General features: G+C 35.5%; 1 protein-coding gene across 3 annotated transcripts in view; it reads right to left on the bottom strand.

The window, feature by feature from the left end:
- Positions 1 to 15,301, bottom strand: part of WDR35 (WD repeat domain 35) — a 53,037-nt gene that overhangs the window by 19,902 nt on the left and 17,834 nt on the right. For 2 of the 3 annotated variants that reach the window (XM_070451353.1, XM_070451359.1), the window contains exons 10-15: positions 14,163 to 14,348; positions 11,547 to 11,579; positions 11,125 to 11,185; positions 5,096 to 5,240; positions 2,048 to 2,117; positions 983 to 1,036 (exon numbers count right to left, since the gene is read on the bottom strand). In XM_070451353.1, coding sequence (XP_070307454.1) covers positions 983 to 1,036; positions 2,048 to 2,117; positions 5,096 to 5,240; positions 11,125 to 11,185; positions 11,547 to 11,579; positions 14,163 to 14,348 — 549 coding nt within the window. The remainder of the gene's footprint in view (positions 1 to 982; positions 1,037 to 2,047; positions 2,118 to 5,095; positions 5,241 to 11,124; positions 11,186 to 11,546; positions 11,580 to 14,162; positions 14,349 to 15,301) is intronic. The other variant, XM_020898296.2, reaches the window with a different exon arrangement.

Here is a 15,301-nt window from a genome sequence, read left to right as displayed (position 1 = left end):
TGGTTTTAGAAGCTGTTTATATTTCAACAGTGGAAAGTTTTCAATGCAGAAGGTATCTTTACCACTAAAATTTTTGCTAGTATTAAAACTGTCTGAGTGTTTCTTACAGGGAGACTCTCTCATTTAGGAATTAAGTCCATTTTTATGGTTGATCTAACTTGCATCTTCTTTTTATTTTTTCCTGCAAATGTCAGAAACACAACTAATACAACCAAAAAACGTGCTGTGTAACAAAGAATATAAAAAGAAAAGACTCTCCACAGAGCTGACTGTAAGACAAACTGCTTAAAACATACACCAAATTCATTTGGTGAGAAAAATGAATACAATGTTCTTAAGATTTTCCCCCCATAAACTTAGCTAATGTCTAAAGAATGTAACTAGAACTGGAAATATACACACTCAAGGATCTATTTACATAATTCAAATTTAATGACTCTACCAGCTTTACTATATTCAGCATTTATTTCTAAAATCTCTATTTTCAAATATCAGAGCTCAAGAAGAGACACTATAACATTGATACACTGATTTTATTTGAAAAATTCAGCAAAACTTTGCCACGGACTTCTTTATTTTCTTGGCTAGCAAACACACTACCTCTTCAGTCTAAGTCTTATGAAAACAGCTGAGCCAAAGCACTTTCTCCAGCACAAAACAAAGCAGGCTGCATAGAGAGGAAACTTTCCGAGACCTACTGCCACTGTCCAATCTATTCCACATTGGCCAATCTTTACAGGGCTCATTCAACCCAGTGACAGACTCTCCCCAGCTGGCCACGAGCCTACTACTTTCATAGTTATTTTTTGCAAATGATTAACAATTTATGAGGCAACCTTTAAAACTTTATTTCTTTTGTTGGACCTAGTAAAACTTGAGGTGCCCATAAGATGAGATTCAAATCCAAAACATATTCTTTTGCCCCATTTTCACCACGTAAAAGATTACTGTTCATAGAATAAGTTTTTTTTTAACCACTTACCACAATCAAGGTCTTATCAGATGCAGTTATGGCACAAATCGGATCCCTTGTGCCCTAAAATAAATCAATGTTACTCTTTATAAACATTTATTGAATGACTGATCTGGTATAAGGTGGTATGCAATTCACTAAGCAGTATACTTCAGCTATATATTTATTAACTTAACCACTATTTACTTACTGAGCACCTACTATGTGACAGACATTGAAGCGCTGGAGATTCTCGGATATAATCTTTGCCCTCAGGGATTACTCAAAAGTCTAGTGGGGAAGACAGTGGACCCGGCGCTTCACAACAGTACAGTGTGATCAGAATAGAGGTCAACACAAGAGTTACAAGAACGCAGAGGGAGGAGCCTGAACTTACACCGAAATGGGAAGAGAGGCAAACCAGAGAGCTTGGTCGTAAAAGATGAACATTTAGCAAGAGGGCCAGCATATGCCAAAATAAAGAAGGGGTAAATGGTATGGCACTGTTACAACCTGGGTGGATCTTTAAAAAGAAAAATGGGTGCTATATGATTCTCTTCGTAAGACATTCTCAGAGTGACAAAATTATAGAGATGGAAACAGATTAGTGATTGCCAGGGGACAAGGATAGGGGTGGAGAGTGAGTATAAAAATGAAGAAGTAGCATGAGGCAAGTTCCTTTATGGTGATAAAGTTACATAAAACTACATGTAAAAACTAGTGAAAACCGAATAAGGAATTGAGTTGTAGTCTAGTTCACAGAATCATTACCAATGTCAATTTCCTGATTTTGATATTATACTACCATTACATAAGATGTCACCATGTGGGAAGCTGGGTAAGGTGGTTTTATGTGCTATTTTTGCAGCTTCCTATGAGCCTAAGATTGTGTCAAAATAAAAAAAAAAAATTTAAATCAAAAGAAGAAAACATAGCAGATCTAGAACAAGTTGAATCAGAATAGAAATTTTTAAAAGAATTACTAGAATAATATGCTATTCACTGGAAACAAATTTTTTCATGTCTCAAAATAAAATTACAGTATTTCCAAATCTATGGATATTAACATATGCTGGCACTAATAAAATCACCTACTTGAATGGCTTTACTATAATCAAGCACACCATCCAATGATCCAGAAGGAGTATCATCAACATGATAAATTCTGGAAAAAAAAAATTCAAATTCAATGACAGTGTAAGTAAGGGTAATACTATTTCATGATCTCTAGAACAATTAAAGGACTGGATGACACCAATGAATACTGTTATTTAATATTAATGTTCTGATTATTTTAAAGAGTTCTTGACACAGCTCAACCTTATAAAGGCAGAAACTACCTCTACCACATGTTTACTAGGTATGCAAGTGCCATGTTCCTGAAAGCTGGGCCAAAACTGTATCTGGACATTGAATCACAGATTTCCAATGAATTTCAATAAGCCACTAAAGATATTTCCCCTTACTCTCCCAATGAACACTGGTAAGGAACAACTTCTAAAGCACCAAGTGTCTCTGTTGTTTCTCCATAATTTCCTTTCTATAGATATGCTTAATAAAAGTAAAACTTAAGTGTATTTGGGAAGCTCTAGTTAATGGGATTTTCTGAAGTAAAGAACCTTCCCCTAAGCTTCCTGTGTTATAAAGAGGCACCACTTCAGGTGTACTGTCTCTCGGATACCTTTACTGTAACACTTATTCACACCACAATATCGCTGCAAGTTGACTTGCTTTTCCCACTAGGCGGTGATTTTCCTAGAGGCAAAGCCTACATCTCTAGTGCCAGCCACACACTGTCAGGTGCTCTATAATTCTGCTGAAAAAAACATTAAGATGAATGGAGAAACAGAGAAGACTCATCGCTGAGTAGCTCTGAGGCCCTGTGCAAGTTATTTAACTTCTCTGAGCCTCAATTTGCTTATCTGTAAAAGAAGGCTAACAATTTGCCCTTTGCAGGACTTTTGAGAGGCATAAATTAAATAATGTTTGTAAAGCACACATGTACAGAGCTGATCCATAAAACGGAGTTTGAGACACTGTAGCTGTAATATAATCACAGGAAATTAAGCCATTTTCTACTTTTAAATTTCATCATTGTTAAATTGAAGTCACATTTGTATTTTCATCAATATAATAAGGAGATCGAATGTTAAATAAATACAGGTGACAGAACTGTATGAAACGTGGGAAGGTATACCAATTTAGAGATAACCATATTTCTACTTAATACATTTCCATTAAGTACATACAGTTAATAATTCTACTTAGTTTTCACAAAGTAAAAGTCAAATATTAGATAGGAGGTCTCTCAAGAGATCACCTGACCCAAATCCCTTTATTAAAACAGGTAGGGTGCTACAAGAAAGGCCAACCTTGAGTCAAGGGGCTCAGAGCTAGATAAACCTGGCAGTATGTCCCACCTCTGCTTACCAGCTGGGCACCTCTGTGTCTGTTTCCTGTGAAACAGGAATAATATGAGTACTGACAAGATGCACCAGTATCTGGCACGCAAGAAGTAACAAGAAGTACTCAATCAGTGCTGGCTCTTATCACCATCGCCGGCTGTATTTTACAGATGACGAAACTGAAGTTCAGAGACAACTGGCCCAAAGTCATTAAAACCAGCAATTATATTCCAGTCAGAAATATAAGGAAATGATGACTTCTTTATCTAAACAAAAACCAGAATCGCTTTAGCTCGTTCACGGGGGACACTCACTCCGTGGAGAGGCTAGACTTTTCTTCCCCAACCTTGTCCTAAGATCTACCTTCTCCCCACAAACTCCAGGTCTCTTGTTATTACTGCTATGACTGCCACACACTCTCCTCAAAGAGGCCAGAAGTTATTTGCACTGAATCTTTCAGGAGTACAGGGAAGACAACATAGACTCTCTTTCAACTGTTTTTTTTTTTTTTTTTTCTGCTTCCACATGAATTCATACATCCAAAATACTTTTACTGGGGTTACGTCGCCTACCTTAGTACACAAGTGAGTCATAAAAGGAAGGGAAGGCTGCATTAAGATCTCAAGTATGTTTGAAGGGAAATGATTTGAAAAAAGCAACCTGAGATTTCTGAAAAGTCTGCTTGCTGCCCACGACCACTGACACAGGCCTGTGCCCTCATTAATCATCAGGTTAAAATTACTCAACCAAATGCTTTGCTTAAAGGCTCAGGATAACAACAAAAGAGCAAGAAACATGGAATATCACTAACAGAGACAACATAACTTACAAAACACACTAAGTGCACGGCAATACTTACTACAAAGAATCCCTCCATCAGGGCTCCTAATTTCTCCATGTAGTAGAGTCATCTTTACCCCCACTTATAAGAAATAGCTCCAACCCCCAAGCCCCTGGAATCCAAGGCAAGAGAAAGAAGGTGAGGGACCAATTCTGCCCACCTACAGACTCTCTCCATATCTGTGTCTAAGGACCTGCCTCTCCTGTGATGATTATGACAACAGAATCACCCCACTTTCGTAGAAAAACCTGTACCACTAGCCCATAGGAATGAAGTTTTGGTTAGACATTTCGATTTCAATTGAATAATCACATTTCAGTGTAGCATTACAACTGTAATATGGCGAGAGCAGATGAGTGAGAATGGCCATTCCTTATGAAAACAGAGGCTTCCAGTCTTTATCTCTAAAGGCTTTTTTTATTATACCACATGCTACTTCTCATTAAACACACAGGGCTTCCCTGGCGGTCCATTAAGAATCCACCTGCCAGTGCAGGGGACACTGGTTTGATCCCTGTTCCAGAAAGATCCCACATGCCACGGGGCAAGTAAGCCCGTGAGCCACAACTCCTGAGTCTGCAAATCCTAGAGCCTGTGCTCCACAACGAGAGAAGCCACTGCAATGAGAAACCCATGCACTGCAATTAGAGAGTAGTCCCTGTCTGCCGCAAATTGAGAAAGCCCAAGTATAGCAACAAAGACCCAGTACAGCCAAATGTAAAACTAATTTAAAAATTTAAACACACAAATCTGAAAGATATTCAAATTAATGGAAAAATATTATTTCTAACAATCAAAAGTATTTACGGTTCTCAAGCATGACAATTTATAAATAGCTATGTCTGATTTAAATGTGATATGGTTGAGCCACTAAAAAATGTGCATTAAAAGATATACCTTTCTCTCCCTTCTTTTCGAGACCGGGTGATCTGATTAATTTCCAATGCTGTAAGCTTCTTTGCCACACGATATTGCCAGATATAAAATGCTTCTTTTGAAGCTGCTATCACATGGGTTTTGGTCATTGTAACAAATAATGGCACTATTAAAAAGACCAGAAAGACAATTTGGTTACAATTAGAATCACAAAAGGTTTGTGCACCAAAGACTTAAGTGATCATGAGTCTAACCCCTTATTTTACAGACGGAATATTCCAAACACAGTCTAAGAAATCAGAAGAGTCAAAAGCCTGTAGGACCACACAAAAATATCAACTCAAAAGAGATCAAAGACCTAACTACAAAACTCTTAGAAGAAAACTTATGTGTAAATCTTTGTGACATTGGGTTAGGCAATGATTTCTTAAATTTGATACCAAAAATGCAAGCAATAAAAGAAAAAAAGGAGATAAACCAGAGTTCATCAAAATTAAAACATTTGTGCTCCAAAGGACACCATCTAAAAAGTGAAAGACAATCCACAAAAGGAAGAAAATATTTGAAAATCAAATATATGATAGGGAATTAGATCTAGAATGTCCAAATAACACTTATAACAATAATATATCACAATAAATTGGATAATTTATTATCCAATTAAAAATTGAGCAAAACTTCTGAATAGACATTTCTCCAATGAAGATATACAAATGGCCACTAAGCAAATGAAAAGAGGCTCAACATCATCAGCCATGAGGCAAATGCAAATCAAAATCACAATAATACTTCACATCTACTAGCATGGCTAGAATCAAGATGTCAGACAGTAATGAGTATTTGCAAAAATGTGAAGAAAAGGTAGGAATGTAAAATGGTGCATCCACTTTGAGAAACTGCTTGGTAGTTCTTCAGAATGGTAAATATAGAATTATCATATGCCCTAGCAATTCCACTCCTAGGTATATACCCATCATTAATTTAGAAAAAGATATTCTTCAAAGTTCTTTCCCACTAAGAATATATTATCTTAAACATCTTTTCATCTGTTCCATTTCCTAGTGAATAATTAAATTTCCACTGTGTACCCTTTGATGAAATAGACAGTGTCATCAAATCCATCGTAAACAGATAAAGAAACAGAGAATTAAAGGTATAAAATAACTTGTCCAAGGTTATTCAGGCAAAAATAAACAAACTAAACAATATAAAACTAAATACACACATTCACACAAAACATAGAAAAACAAAAAACTCATAAAAGATGGTTTTAGTACCTAATTTCTAAATTCACAGTTAAAATGGTACAAAATACATTTTTCAATTCACAAACGCTGTACAAAGTAATCATTAATAAAGTCAGGATAATGAGAAAGTGTTGATAACAGCTACCATTTATGGAGTTCTTATGCTGTGTACTATGTTTGGTCACTCAGTTGTGTCCAACTCTTTGTGACCCCATGGACTGCAGCCCGCCAGGCTCCTCTGTACATCAGGGATTCTCCAGGCAAGAATACTGGAGTGGGTTGCCATGCCCTTCTCTAAAGGGATCAAACCCATGTCTCCCACACTGCAGACAGATTCTTCACTGTCTGAGCCACCAGGGGGTTCTTGCCACAGTCCAAATAAAGGACATTTAAGGCAGTAAGAGAATAGGAACTGAACAAAAAATTAGAAACTAGACTGATGGTATGGTGTTAATTGAATAGATAAACAAGTTGAGATTCAAATGCAAGAATTTTTATATGCTAAATACCTCAGTAAGTTGAATTATATTAAAAAAAATTTTTTTCATTACAATTGTCATTTCTCTATTCAAAATGTGTACCAACTGCTACCAAACTCTAGAGGGAGCAAGAAGCCTTCCTATAAAGAACAGCTGGTTGGAAGGCAGTCCTGAGGATGGTGGCAGAGGCCCCAATTCAGGGGGAGCCCAGAGTGAGACGAAGGAGTAGACCAGGCCCAGCTTTTGCTCAGCTTTAGCTGATCCCCTCTGCACTAAATCATAAGATATCTGCTAAATATTCAGTAAATTCTACCATGGATACTCTGACTATTAACAAATAGTCAGACAAATATTTGACTATTGACAAATAACTATTATGTCTTTAGTGTGATATGAAGTAAATTCACAAACCTTAACTGCTTTCTAAAAAAATACAGTGTTTCCTAACCATATAAAAGCATTTTTAACCAGTGCTTAGCTACAATTAAAAATTATAGGCATGTTTCCTTTTTTTTGATACAGCCCAAATAATCGCAAGTTTATTATTAGCTGAATTCAAAATTTAAATGTTAGTGGTTCACACAAGTCAAACTTTGGATTCAAATCACAAGCACTTGCTATAAGTTTGTGTACATGGTCAGTCGCTCATTCATGCCTGACTCTGCGACCCCATGGAGGCCTTAGATAAATTACTTATTCCAGCTGAACCTTGGTCTGTTTACTGTAAATTGAAGATAATAATATTACCAACCTTATAGAGCTACTTGAAGGATTAAGAGATAAATATAAGCATAGTATAGTGTCTGGCATAGAATACATAATAATAATAGTAATTTTAAATGCCAGTATTTACTGAATTTCTAAAAATTATGTCAGGTACGTTATGTAATTACATTAGTATATAATTAATGTATCACATATATAATTCATACTTACCCTGTAAGGTGGGCACTATCATTATCCCCACTTAGCAGATGAAGAAACTGAAGGATGGAATGGTTAAATAACTCGCTGAAGTCACACGACTAGAAAAACAATAGAAGCTAGGACACGAACACAGCCAATCTGGTTCCAGAGTCTGTGTTCTTAACCACTATGGCAGACTGTTTCTCCTTAAGGGTTAATAACAGTTAGATGTTGTTGCTATCATTTTTGCTTTTTATAATAAAACTATATAAATTCACTAGTCAATACAACAAAAAACAAAAATATATATGAAATGTGTTCTTTTGAATCATTGTGGCAGTAATTTTGGCAAATTCATATGCATAGATAATCCTATCTACATAAATCATGCTAGATCCTTATTTATTATCTATCTCATCCAGGTGGTTTAGTTCTTAAGTTTCCTGGAACTAAGCCTCTAGGAAAAAGTTAGAAGACCATGTTATAATAGATACAATATTTTAGGAAAAAAACACAGCCAGGATAAAAGCAGTCCATGTCCTTCTCAACTATTCAATATCTGGAAAAAAAAATTTGAAATCTCTGTAAAGATTACTGGAAAAAATGTTAAAGTAATTCTGCTTCCATTAATTGAAACTTGTAACACTAATAGTAGTAATTACTAGCCAAGCAACGATGTAAAATAATTTAAAACAATCTAGGAATTCACATATAAGTAAAAGCTGCTTGTAACATTATATTTTAATGCTGAGACCTGAAATAAATGTCTGCATCGTAATGTTCCCCCACTTTCCTACCTATTCATTTCTCAGCCTTTTAAAGAGCTGGTAAGTGAACCTGCACTGAACGACTTTCATCGTTACCTCTCGCTGGCATATACAGGAGACTTAGTGCATGAACTACAGGCCAAGATTAGAAAGCTCTTATGTGCTCTCCCCACTATGGCTGTGGCACAGGCAACTGGTACTTATCAGGCACTTTTCATGCCTTCATTCCTCTGAAAATGCTGTTTCTTCTTCTTTACATGTCACTCAAAGAAATATCCATCCTCCAGAACTCAGCTCAAATGAAAGCTTCTCTAAGTAGAGAAAGTGTCCCTAATGTCCTCATGCATGGATATCCACTCAGCCAGCACCTTGCACAATATCGAAGACGCAGCAGGGGAGAAACAGTCACTAGCAACAGATGAACTATATTTTAATTCTTTGTTTAGACATCCCACAGGAAATGTGAGAATTAACTTCTCATTATTCCTCATACCCAGTACAGTACCTGAGATAGTATATGCTCATTGGCCGTTTGTTAAATAAATTGATTCTCTTTTAAATACTTTTATACATTCAGTAAACATCTGTTACTGGGCAAGCACAGTGGTAGGCAGTGGGGATACAGAAATGAAACAATGTAGACAGATCTTTAGGAAGCTCAAAATCTTGTAGGGAAAATAGACAAGAAAATCAATAATCACAGTGCAGAGTAAGTACGTTGGACAGAAGCACACAGAAGGAATTGAGGGTTCAAAAGAAGAGGTCCCCCAAATGGTATCTGGCTCCTATATGGACAGTACAACAGAACTAAACTTTGTATAATATATAATAATATACAACGTTCTTCTTCAAAGTTTCTACAGAGGCTTTCAGGAAGAACAGATGACAAAAATTATACTTCCTAGGACAATATCAGTTAAATACTTTTTTTTTGCTTCAGCCTCCAGTCCTCAGGAAAATTTGGCATAAAAACTTTAAAAAGGAATTTTACAGGATATGTATGAAACAAAAATGTTGAGTCTTTGGCTGGGTTTACTGCAGACCAGTGAAAGAACTGCTTGTTAAAATTTCAGCCAGCAAGACCACAAGATAAAAAAGTTTCAAGACCCAAAAATACAAATAATCATGCCCTCAAGCATTTGCCATTTTTTGAAGGTAAAGGATTTACATCTGGCTTTATTAAAACACAGACTGCCTGTGATTAAAATTACTTTGAAGCTAACCCTAGCATCCTTATGATTCTATATTAAAACTTTTGATATTAAAAAGAAAAAAACATATAATCTTAAGATTGACGTAATTTATCCTTTACATTTAAGACTCATTTTTAATAAATAGAAGATATTCATGTGGTAGGAGTCTGCAACAATTTTAAGCTAAAGAATACTAACATTTACAAAGAATATTACATTAATGTACATATATAAATATAGAGAAACATATAAACAAACCTAACAGTGAACATAAGAAGTTGAAAGGTTTCAATGCTTAAAAATGAGCTACCAAGACCCTAAACATAGAGTATAAAATCTTTGAGACCAGCTAAGTATTTTTCACTGGTGGCTCAGTAAGTAAAGAATTCGCTTGCAATGCAGGAGACCCCAGTTCAATCCCTGGATCAGGAAGATCTTCTGGAGAAGGAAATGACAACCCACTCCAGTATTCTTGCCTGGAAAATTCCATGGACAGAGAAGCCAGTGGGCTACAGTCCATGGGGTCACAAGAGTCGGACATGACTTAGCAACAAAACCACCAAGTATTTTTTACATTTGCTTGTATCACTCAAAGTCCTTAGCAAAATACTTAGAAGGCAGAGTTTAACATTTGATTGTTAAGGCTCAATGTGAAATCTAAAAAAAAAAGACTAGTTCTCAGATTGAAAAAATAATTCAATAATTCAATGAGTTTTCAATTTTTGAAACCTACTATTTTTTCTAACACCATATCCAATAAACTCGAATACTTAAAAAACATCATTTTGGAAGTTATAGGGAAACGGCAACAAAATATTTGTTAACAACTTTTGACAAAATATTAAGAATAAGATTTGGAAACTTTTATGGTTACTTTCAGAGCTATTAGAGGGAATGATAGATCTAAAGCAACAAATGTCTTCTGAAAACAAAAAGTCAGGAATATTTTTTATGTTGTTCCTATTAATATACTGATTTTATCAGAAAAATCTGGACAGGGAAAACTCTCTTCCACAAGCAGCTAAAGTGTTATTTATGGAAGACAGGTACTTACAAGCAGTTTATTGGTAATAAGAGTGGTTTCATGGGCAAAATTCTTTCTATAATCCTCAGCATATTACATACTAATCATCACATTGGATACCAATCCTCAAACAATTTTATTTCTCATTAAAAGCAAATAATGGCAGTATAGCAGTCATGAGATTATTGTGAATTCTAGAGTAAACTTATAATTATTGTACTAAGCAGGAGCCTTCTGAGAGTGAAACTGGACATTACTAATGATTTTACTACAACAGGCATAGACTGGTACCAAATCTGAACCAAGCATGCCAGGAAGTATGCTCATCCTTGTTTTAGAGAATAACATCCTAGTTAATAATACCAGTTACATTTTAAAATTTGTTTACAAATAAGACTTGAATAAAGATGGAGTAAATATTAACATTTCCTTACCAAGATCAATGTATTTGGGATCCATAGGTGTGCCAATAGAATTACACAGAACTAGCACAAACTGTGAACAAATAAAATAGAAAGTATCAAAACCCCTGCTTATGCACAATAAAAGAAATAATGCTTAACAAACCATGTTGATCTCTTTTTCAAGTATCATTAACATAGAAAGAACTGATAAAAATTAAATACAAAGAATAGCAAAGATAATCTATAGCACAAAAGTAAAGAAATATAAATTAAAATTAAACAAAGGCTGATTTCTACATATAGTGGAACACTGATTTTTTAAGAGACCATTTAAGAAACACAAGTACACTGACTACATTTCATTATTTGTATTTCTAAATTGCTGATCAGCTATATTCAAAACTCATTTTTATCCTATAACCAGCTATATAAAGGCTAACTTAATTTGTTACCATTGCACCAAATGTTTCCATCTCGTTCTCCTCCTTTGAAGCAATATATAAATGACATGAGAAATTCAGAAAAATTCAGTTAATTCAGGAAAAAAAACATAATCCAACCCACTGTAAATAACTTAAAATGCTAATGATTAACATATACACAAATAATTATCAATGATTACTATTAGGAAAAATAATCAAGCATAACATATAGTTTATATAAGAAAATTCTAATGATAATTTCATTTTTTGCTGTTAGTCATCTTCTCCATATCTAGTACTAAGAATACTATTTTAACAGATGTTTTTCAGATTAGAATAATATTTTCAAACAAGCCCATTCTCAATGTTCTATTTATGCACAGATGTTTTCTTTTCTCAGTGTCTCAAACTTTGTTTAATTTCATAAACATAAACAGTAAAAATTATAATAAAATATTATGATTTACTCTTCCACTGCTTAAACTTATTTACTGCCACAAAATACAAGTGTTTTACAAGCTTATCATTCACATGCTCAGCTCATAGTTTAAATAACCAAATAAGACTTCTTACAAAATCCCCCCAACTTCCCATTTCCTGCTCCCAAGAGTAATTACTTTCAGCTCCTGTTATTCACTCTTTCGATATTTACCTCCCCAAGTGTAAGTGACGTGTTTACAGTGCTGCTTCTTGCTTCATTTTGTTTCAACTTGCGACATCATACACCACTACCCACTGGGAAAGCCAAACACGCGACCCTCTTTCACCCTTCTTGCCCAGCCTCCATCTCACATTCTCACCCCTCCATCTTTCCACTATAATTTTGTTATATCAGAACTTAAGGCTTACACTGGTATTACAGTTCAATTTTTAAATAACTTTAATTTTTAAAAAATTCAGTGACTACATTATTTTGACTCCATAAATGCTGTTCACAGCTGAGTCAGGTACAACATGATTTGTTTTCCTCTCAAGCATATTTTGCTTTTCCTGTTGTGGATAATTGCCTTTGTTTATTTTTCTCTTTGCTTAGTTTTCTCTGTATTTAATACTAACTCAAGTCCCCCATTATCTCCCAGTTACATATGTCTCCCCTCAGGAGCTCAACCACATTAAATATTGTATTAATTTCATTTTGAGTTTCTTCTGGAGCCACGTGGCCTGCTCTCCTTTGGTGATCCACTCTCTCAGCACATGCAGAACTGTCACCTGGAACCACTCCTCCCCATGGTCATCAGGTGATCTTGTTTCTTCCTCTTTCCTGGTTTTTCATTCTGGTGAACCATATCCTGAAGTCCCTTCCGAAGTTAAGGAAGCTCAGAAGGTAAATTTTTGGTGATCTCGTACATCTAAAAATGTCTTTATTCCACCCTCATATTTAATGAATTGTTTACCTAAGGTATGGAGTTCAAGGTGGGAAAACATTTTCCTTCAGAATTTTGAAAGCAATTCTCCAAAGTATTTTAAGCTGGTAAGTCAAATGCTAGTATGATTCCTGATCCCATGAAATCTGTTCTGGAACCAAGCGGGAACAGAAGATTGGGGTAGCATTCATTTAACTGCCCTGTTTTCACCAAGAGTCCCTCTACCCTTCCCTATGCTTAGCGCCCCTCAATGCAGAGACTCTTTGTATCCTCTCTGGAGGGCAAACTAGTCTCCCTTGGAGTGCGAAGCACAGCTGTTCAGAGGCTCAGAGAGGGGGGGAATCTAGAAATCTGCTTCTTTATACACCCTTTTTATTTTCCCCCAAAGTACCCTCCTGCATACTCTTTCTCTTATCAGGTACCACCATCAAGTCCCATGTCTCTGGGATTCTGTGATACAAACTGGTTGCTTTTTTCCTTTCTCCACTGATGGAGACAGAATTCCACTTTCCTGGGTCTGCTAAGGTAATTACCACTAATCCCCCTACTCTCTAAACTCCAAAATTATGTTGCTGTTTCCTCACCCTTTCTGGACCCTATAGGCTTGTGGCTTTTTAAAAAATACCTTTCCCTTTGTTTCAGTGAGTTTCAGGAGAGAACAGAGCCAAGTGTGACTGTTCAAATGGCTGCCTTCAACTAAAAATTCTATGCTTTTTAGTGGGACAAAATAATTTATCAAAGACACTGGTAGTCCTTTTTTGAAAAATTTGCATACTTCTGCAAATATTTAAACGACTAGCAGACTTTTTTTAAGGGCATTATTTATATTATTTATGTTATGAGACATTAACTTTTAAAGCAATATAACTCCACATAAAAGTACATTTCTAAATGTCAAAACTACTCAAATTGTTATAAATGGCCATTGTTACATAATTTCTTGAGCCTTTGTACTAGACATCTGGTTTTTCATTTTTACTTATGGAATTTTAAATTGGAAAAGGACTGTGGTATTTTAAATATATTTCAGAGACAAAAAGCTTCAGTACCAGTCAGTATAAACTGCCAATGGATTAACTGATTAGAGAAAAAAATCAGGGGACAGAGAACCGATGGAGTCAAAGAACTCTCCAAACAGAGGTCTAGACAGACCTGGACAATAGAACCAATACTTTCTGTACCTGCCAGTAGAAAGGCTATGCTTGAGAAGATGGATAACTAGAGCCCAATCCAGCCAAGTAGTTAAACCCATCTAAGTTTTAAGATATCAAGGAACACCTACCTGAGGGTGATTTTCATCAGCTTTTGTGGCCAAAATGCAGAAGTCGCCACAGGTAGTAATAGAAATGAGACTCTTCACATACTTAACATACTTGTCATTGTTTTTTGTATCCCAAAAGGTAACACAGTACTCTGGACGATCAGGTCTGGTATAAGCATAAACTACGGTGTTTGAGCAATAACCCCACTAAGAAGAAAGGAAGGAAGAAAGGGAGGGAACAGAAGGAGGGAAGTCGGGAGGGAAGAGAAAGGATGAGAGAAATAGCAATTAACATTGGGAAAGTCACATCATTATATTTTTTTCCTCTAGAAATATTGCAGGTATGTGGTTTATCAGTGCTGACAAAAGTAATCCTTTAGAAATAGAAAAGAGAGGGACTGAATATTCAGCTTCATATCTCTTCTCACTAAAATAACAAGTCTAAAAGTAATAAACACAGTTAAAAAAAAAAAGCACTGCAAAAACAAGTTGGGCTTAACTTTCCTCATTTTAATTTGTAAGGTTTAAGCTTCAGTGGTGAAAATGTCAGATTTTTCAATAGTCAATAACAGCCGTGTGGGGGACAACAGGAAGAGTGATCCCTTCTGAAGTTCAGTTTCAAATCCTGAAGCCAAAATTCAAAGACAGCTGCTTTGCCTTTTTTCTCTCATCCACACTTTTTATATTTCTTTTTTATCAGAGTAGCAATATGCACATAGTTTATAGTCAAATAATTCTACGTGGTTTACTTAAAACAAAAACAAAATGCAGGACCCCCTCTGCCTAATTTCCTCCTCGGGGTAGCCATTTACAACTCTTTTAGCTGTAAACTGTTTTGGTTTTGCTTTCCATATCATATGTGTATTGATTACAGAACTTAAGAGCTTTCCCTCTCCCGACAAATTTATACATAATTTTGGATAAACTGATATTCAGTGTCAACATTATTAACACTGTCTTTACTATTGTTTCGGGAAGCACACGGCACACTTAGCACACTTGGTACTCTTTATATATAGTATTCCAGAAAAGTTTACTAGTTTACTAATTCTACGGTGTTCACACTGAAAAGCCTCCTTCCAGCTGCTTTCTAAAACAAAGTGGCTATGAATATATACAAAATACAGAGACTATACTTTCAACTATAATAAAATTATATA

Source organism: Odocoileus virginianus, chromosome 2 (assembly GCF_023699985.2).
Source record: "Odocoileus virginianus isolate 20LAN1187 ecotype Illinois chromosome 2, Ovbor_1.2, whole genome shotgun sequence".
Taxonomy (NCBI): Eukaryota; Metazoa; Chordata; class Mammalia; order Artiodactyla; family Cervidae; genus Odocoileus; species Odocoileus virginianus.
This window is presented reverse-complemented; position numbering and strand designations above follow the sequence as displayed.